This window comes from Alosa pseudoharengus, unplaced genomic scaffold (assembly GCF_046254945.1).
Source record: "Alosa pseudoharengus isolate Yale_2024_CS ecotype anadromous, Long Island Sound unplaced genomic scaffold, YU_APseudo_1.1 YU_APseudo_1.1_scf_20, whole genome shotgun sequence".
Classification (NCBI taxonomy): domain Eukaryota; kingdom Metazoa; phylum Chordata; class Actinopteri; order Clupeiformes; family Clupeidae; genus Alosa; species Alosa pseudoharengus.
The window spans coordinates 13,062,376-13,069,875 of NW_027468664.1; the positions used below are offsets into that span (position 1 = coordinate 13,062,376).

Here is a 7,500-nt window from a genome sequence, read left to right on the forward strand (position 1 = left end):
CACACACTCACACAGGTTAGTGCAGTTAGTACAGTTAGTACTAGCAAGGAAATAATTAAGGAAAGTTGAAAAGGGAGAAAGAGAGGATGACAGAGAGAGAGAGAGAGAGAGAGAGAGAGAGAGAGAGAGAAAGAGGGAGAGAGGAAGTGAGTAGAGTACAGGCGAGGAAAGGGAAAATAGGTGAGCTAGATGATGCTAGGGAGAGAGAACAAAAGAAAGAGAAAGAGGGAGAGCAAAATAAAGAATAATAGAGAGAGAGAGAGAGAGAGAGAGAGAGAGAGAGAGAGAGAGAGAGAGAGAGAGAGAAATAACAACCATAACTAAAGAGATACTGTATCGTTTCTGTGTATCTAGGACATGGTAATTATCCTTCACAGAAGCGTCCCCTTAGCCTACAGACATGATTTAATTTACCACAGCATCCACTTAATGCATTATGCACTCTATGTAAATTGTTTATGGGGACACAGTATACGGAGCATGTAAACAGGCCTGGGATTGGGGAATTACGGCACGCTGTGGTGGGATGACTGACTCCGTATGGCAGATTACACAACTCACACACACACACACACTACTTGGAGTATGTATACATGTGCATGGATGCATGGGGACAGTGACCGCGGCTGGTGGACTGTGGTCAGTCATGGGGACAGAATGCTTCCTGATGCCTCGTGGAGCTCTGGTGAGTGTGTGGGGCATCGCGGGACATTCCTGCGTGACTGGTGAGGTGTCAGCAATAGCTGGTGTGGGGGTGGGTGTGGGAGTGGGTGTCTGGGGAGGGGTGTCTACTGTAATGTGGAGAGAGAGTAGGCGATAGATACTATGGTAGATACTATGACACACACACACATACAAATGCAAACAAGTACTCACACACTCTCTCATACACAACACGTGCACACAGACCACACTCTAACAACCACATATACACACACACACACACACACATCCATAGTCGGGCTAAGATCATACCATACAACATAATACAATATGCATAAACATGTACACAGAGATGCTCACCAACACCATCCCATACACACACACAGACACAAACACACACAGGCACAGACGCACACATAGACACAGACACACAAACACACTAACACACACACACACAAACACAGACACAGACACAGACACAGACACACACACACACACACATTCCAAGAAAGGCTATGATCATAGCACACCACACCATACCATGCCATAGAAGAAAAAGTCCATGCAGACCAACATCTTGATACACAAGGCACGTGATATCTGAGGCAATGAGTTGAAATTGGAAGGGGGGTTACTTACCTTTATTCACACACACGCACACGCACACGCACACGCACACGCACGCACACACACACACTTCTGTTCTTCCCTCAATTTCTCTCTACTTAAGCTAACACCAGCAGCAAAACTAAAGCTCATTTACGCTACTACAGCTTATGAAGAGCAAATGTTTGCAATCCGTCACGGAGGTGAGTCTAGGAAGTGCTCAAAGCCAGCAGGAGAAGTGTAAGACACCCGAAATCCACAGACAAATGCTTTGCCTACCTTTTTACATTAACAGTGCCCTGCAGTAGTTTGCCATTCTAAAATACAGTCATTATAATTACAAAGACACAAAAGAGGTTGTGTCTCACCTTTTACATTTATGTCAGAGCGGAACATATATTAGGCCGTTCTCATGAGTAATTCTGAACCTCAAAAGAACACACTAAATTCCTCAAACCACACCACGCTGCATTACTGATGAAGGAACAACTCTTGTCATATTCCACTTCTGATTTGCAGACCTCAGACCTCAGTAGCGATACTGTTGTAGTGGAACACAGCAACCAGTCAAGTCATTATTTTTGATTATTTCACCACATGAGAAGCAGGGATATGAAAAGCCAGCTGCATCCCCCCCCCCCCGCCCCCCAACCAACCCTGCTCTTACATTAATCACCCCCCTCCCCGCTTCCCCCCCCAAGGTGATTCTCTAGCCTGCCTCTACCTTTCAGTCAGTAATGGCTGTGCTGTAGTATGCTGTTTTGTGCCATTTTGAACAGTGCACCGTTTCAGTAGCAGCCTAACAGATCAGCTTTGGCCCAGGTGTGGCTGGTGTCTGGCCCAGTGTCGGCGGTTTGGTCTGAACCCCCGAGCGGTTGGTGGCGCCCTCTGGGGTGTTCTATGGCAGCTGTGCAGGTCACTCACATGCTGTTGAAGAGCTCGCGGTACGTCTCGTCCCCCTTGCCCTCGGACATCAGGCTGTCCAACTTGTCAATCAGCTTGGCCTCCACCTGCAGAACACACACAGACACAGACACAGACACACACAGACACAGACACAGACACACACACACACACACACACACACACACACACACACACACACACACACACACACAAATACACACACACACACACACACACACACAGGGAGAGTATGAGAGAGAGAGAGAGGGGGGGTCAAGGGTCAGCTGTCATCAACCTTAACATCACACACAAAGCTGGCAGCACAGATGGTGTCACATTACGGTGGTCAGTATTAGGGCTGGGCGATAAAACGATATCGATATGTATCGCAATAGACATGTAACCGATATCAATAAAAAAAATACATTGATAGAACATTCGATAATTAAAAGCAACACACCTTCCTTACGTTGTCCATAAATAAATAGGCTAAATATAGCTTGCATTGTAGCATGTGCAACTCTACCAGAGAAGGCCTACCTCAACACAGACTCTCAATGAGTCATTGCCCCGTGCACTCTCTCTCTCTCTCTCTCTCTCTCCCTCTCAACAGGCGCATCCCTCCTCAGCATGCACATGTAATCCAAACATTCACAATCGTGCAAGAAAACTGGCACAATTGCTATTAAATTCGATTAGCATCATTAGCACGCTGCCCAAATTTGTTAAAAACTGTTGCATTCAAATTGACTGCTAAATTCTAATAATCTCAATCGCGATGCAAATGGAAAAGTATTTTCCAAGACTCAAACGGGCCTGTCCCAAGGAGAAAAAGTATTCATTTGAAACTTTTGAAAAGTATTCATTTGAAACTAAACACACATGGGGAAACTGAACAGTCTAACCAGTAGACTATGATAAACTAGCAAATGAAGCTACTTTGTTCCACAATATTTCCAGGCTTCAACCAGTGCTGCTTTTCATTCAGACTTATGTGCACATTTATTTATTTGAGTGTTTTTCATGATTATGTTGCTATTTCTTTTCCCTGTTTGCTTTGATTGATAACTGGTGATTAAAATCAGAGGAAGGTTAAGTTTAAAATAGAAGTGTTTAAATTGAACTTTTTTCCCCCTTCTGGTCCTTCTGGTGAAATAGATTGTTTTTAAAAATCAATAATTATCGATATCGACTGATATGAAACACTTATATCGTGATACAGTTTTCAGCCATATCGCCCAGCCCTAGTCAGTATAATAGTCTGAGTTCTCCTTCAAAGAGAAATCGTTCTTTCTGAACCATCAAAGGTGACACTGGGGACCCTCTGGTGCTGTTCTCCCCTGTCGTTCACTAGATCATCTTCACAGCACTCTACAGCTTGCAGCTATATGTAGATATATGAGCTGCCATCAATGATTTTGTTAATATGCGTCAGGCAGCTAATTTTCAGCTCCCTATTAACCCCACAGCTTTCTGACAGATTGCACCATTTCATACATTTATGAGAGGCTCCTCGGCCATGTATTGCTATGCCCCAGTGGAGCATGCAACAAAATGTAATCACATTTACATCCCCACAAATGTAAAGGGATTTGACAATTCCAATCTCTCTGTGCACAAGGAACTCCCCCTACGGAGGAGAAAATCCTTCACAATTCACAAGGATTCCTATACATTATCCTATACAATGCCAGCATTCTGTGAGAGCCACTGTGCCTCGTGTTGCAGTACCACACGTCACCAGTAGGAGGGGTGAGGTGTTGCTACCTGTTTGAAGTTGCCACTGCGGCGCTGCTCCCAGTCCATCATGTCGTGGAAGATGGGGATCATGACATTACGCAGGTCAGGCTGAGGCACCAGGGTCACCTCCAGGAATGGACCGATCATCGCCGGGATGAAGTTCAACTTGTGCTCCCCTGGGAAACGGACAGAGATGGGGAACAGAGGGAGAGAGGAAGAGAAAGAGAGAAAGAGAGAGGGGGGAGAGTAATTGTGATAGAGAAAACAAACGACTTTTACATGCAGTAAGCACAGAAAGAAACAATACTACAGGAAACTAGATGTACCGCAGAGCGGTACAAAATATGACCGCCGCCCAGTCCAGCACATTTTTTCCACAAAAATAAATCACGCTGAAAGGCTTATATGATTCTAACTGTCTCACTAAATTGCATTATCCACACTCAATTCTCACTGATATCTGCTAGACAACAAGTACCAAAACATGATTAGTTCATAGATTTCACATGTAAAATTCACTTTATACAACCCCACCTCCATCTTGCCTGTTCATAATTCTGAGAAATTCTTGAATTGTGTGCATGTGTGCATGTACATGTTTTTGTTGTGTGTGTGTGTGTGTGTGTGTGTGTGTGTGTGTGTGTGTGTGCATGCTTGTGTGTGTGCCTGCGTATGTGCTGTGCATGCAAGCGTACATATGTCTACTGTGTGAGTATGTGTCATACGCATGATTACTGTGAATGTATGTGTGTGTGTGTGTATCTGTTTGTGCACATGTGTGCACATGAAATGGGTTAACATGACCCCTGGAGGCAAACATACGGAAACAAATGGTCATCCTAGTCCCTACAGTTCTCAAGACATTCACAGAGAACTGTGTCTGCCCTACCCTCCTTTCGGGGGGTCCAGTCCAGCGGGGCGGCTACAGATCAAAACGAAAAACGACGGTTCCATGCTATCCATGTGGGGTTACATGCCCACCAAGTTTCGTGTACCCCGGTCTTTCAGTGTCCCGGGAATCCTTGTTGGTGTACGTCACTAAATGTACACATACATTATTTTATTGTAAGGCCCCCCATGAACGAAAGTACACAAAACGTGGCATGCATTCGGAGGGTGTCATAATGATACTACACTTTTAATTTCGTGCCGTTTTGACCTTGTCAGCCAGAGATATTGTGATGAAAACACCTAATTTTTTGCTTTTTAATTTTTAACTAGGTGGCGCTATACATGAAATAAGTGGTAATGGGATGGGTTGACATGCCCCCTTAAGACCAACACACATAAAAAAGTTGGACCTCCTAGGCCCTACGGTTCTCGAGATATTCACAGAAAACTGTCTCCATGTGGGGTTACATGCCCACCAAGTTTCGTGTACCCCGGTCTTTCAGTGTCCCGGGAATCATTGACAGAAATTTGGGCATGCGAAAAAAAAAAAAAAAAAAAAAAAAAAACAATTCTGACTAAACCTATATGACCGCCGCTTCGCTGCGCGGCGGTCATAATAAGATGAACGCATCCGGTGGTTTGCAGTTTTGGTTCCTTGTGTCATTTAAGTTTGCTCTAAAGTGCAGTCATATTTTATCGTTTCATTCATAGTTCACAGCATCTTAGTGTTACTGCCTCAGACGTCTATAGTCTCTATAAAGCCCTTTAGGCTCATTGTTGTGTGTGTTAAGTGTGTGTGAATGTGTGAATGGCCTAACTGTGTTAACAGATTATTAGCTCATTACCTAAATTCTGCCACATGCTGAAGATCTCACAGCCCATCATCACTCTCATGTCTCCATACCTGTTCAGGACACACACACACACACACACACACACACACACACACACACACACACACACAGACAGAAAGACACAGAAAAACAGACTCACATTTAGTTAGTGTGCCTGCATGCTTGCATGTAAGTGTGTGTGTGTGTGTGTATGTGTGTGTGTATGACTAAAGCAGCCTCACTTTTCGAGCACTTTCTTCCTCTTGGAAGGGGAGAATGTCTCCAGTTGCAGACAGGGCTGGTTGATGAAGATAACAGACAGGTAGAAGTACGAATCCCACACCTACATGGAGAAAGCCCCCACACACAAAAGGATTAGCCATCATTGCTGACAAACAAACACACACACAAACAAACAAATAAACAAACAAACAAACACACACACACACACACACACACACACACACACACACACACACACACACACTCCTCTCACTCAATCCATCTTGATAAAGATAGAGACAAGCTCCATCATGAGAAATGACTTGCCATCTTCACAGGTCACACCTCCCACATGGGACACAAACTGATTCACACAAACACACAGACACACACACACACACACACACACACACACACACACACACACACACACACACACACACACACACACCGCAGACAGACAGACAGACAGACAGACACACACACACACACACATTCATGCACGCACACACACACACACATACACACACAGTTTTTAAAATGACAAAAACAGTTTCAAAAACATTCTCAGGGGGAGGTTGGAGGTTGATATAACTGGACAAGTGAGTCAGCAAAAAGCATGCGAGCTCAGCCGAGGCCTGCAGTGGGCGGCCTGGACCTGGACACAGGAGTGGGCGCACAGGCCGGCCTGGACACACAGAGCCATTGTTCCCTCCGTGGGACGCACAGGGAATTCGGGGGACTGCAGAAATGCTTATGGCCGTATGAGACTCCAGCTTCCGCTTCTTGTGTGTGGGTATGTGTCTTTGTGTCTGTCTCTGTCTGTGTGTTTGTGTGTGTGTGTGTGTATGTGTGTGTGTCTGTGTGTGTGTGTGTGACTGAAGGATTTTGGCAGAGAAAGGTGAGGTCAGAACTACACACACGTGCAAACAGTACAGTCAGAGTGTTGTGTGCAGAGGTGAGACAAGGTGAGAGTGCTTTACCTTGTAGTCAAACTTATCGTTTAGGAAGTCCTTCCTCAGGGCATCGGAGAGGTACAGAACTGTGGTGATGATAACACTGCAATGACAGAAACACAACTGTTAAAACACACACACACACACACACCCACAGACATACTACAAACATACACACACAGACACACTACACACATACACACACAGACACACATACACACATACACACACACACACACACACACACACACACACATATATACATACACGCACACACATACACAACTCAATTAAAAATGGCCATGAGGGAAATTCTGCCCTTACTTGTTGGTGACCAGCCGCATGACTGTCCAGTCCTTTGGGAACATCTCCGGTCGAATTAGGATCCGGAAAACTGTGAAGATCTGCAGCAGGAAATCCTGAAAGCGGACGTGCACACACTGCATCAAATTCCCAGATTTCCTCATTAAGAGAGCCATCAGCATCTCTTTCTAATCTCCCGTGCCCCACATGTTCCTCTCTGTCCTCTGACACAGCTTAAGCTGAGGGAACGGAGATGAAGACCAACTCTCAAACGGTGGGGAGCTTTTGAAATCCACATAAAAAGCACCACTGGTTGCCTAGCGTGAAGCCCTAGACTTCTTGCTGTAACAACCCAAAATCTCATAACGCTCTGCATAAAA

At 45.0% G+C, this 7,500-nt stretch overlaps 1 protein-coding gene across 1 annotated transcript in view; it reads right to left on the minus strand.

Annotated features, from left to right (window-relative positions):
- dock4b (dedicator of cytokinesis 4b) overlaps positions 1-7,500 on the minus strand; it is an 89,396-nt gene that overhangs the window by 41,137 nt on the left and 40,759 nt on the right. The window contains 6 exon segments of the mRNA XM_076296609.1: positions 2,194-2,279; positions 3,943-4,091; positions 5,652-5,710; positions 5,882-5,982; positions 6,845-6,920; positions 7,142-7,236. Of these exon segments, the coding sequence (XP_076152724.1) occupies positions 2,194-2,279; positions 3,943-4,091; positions 5,652-5,710; positions 5,882-5,982; positions 6,845-6,920; positions 7,142-7,236 (566 nt within the window).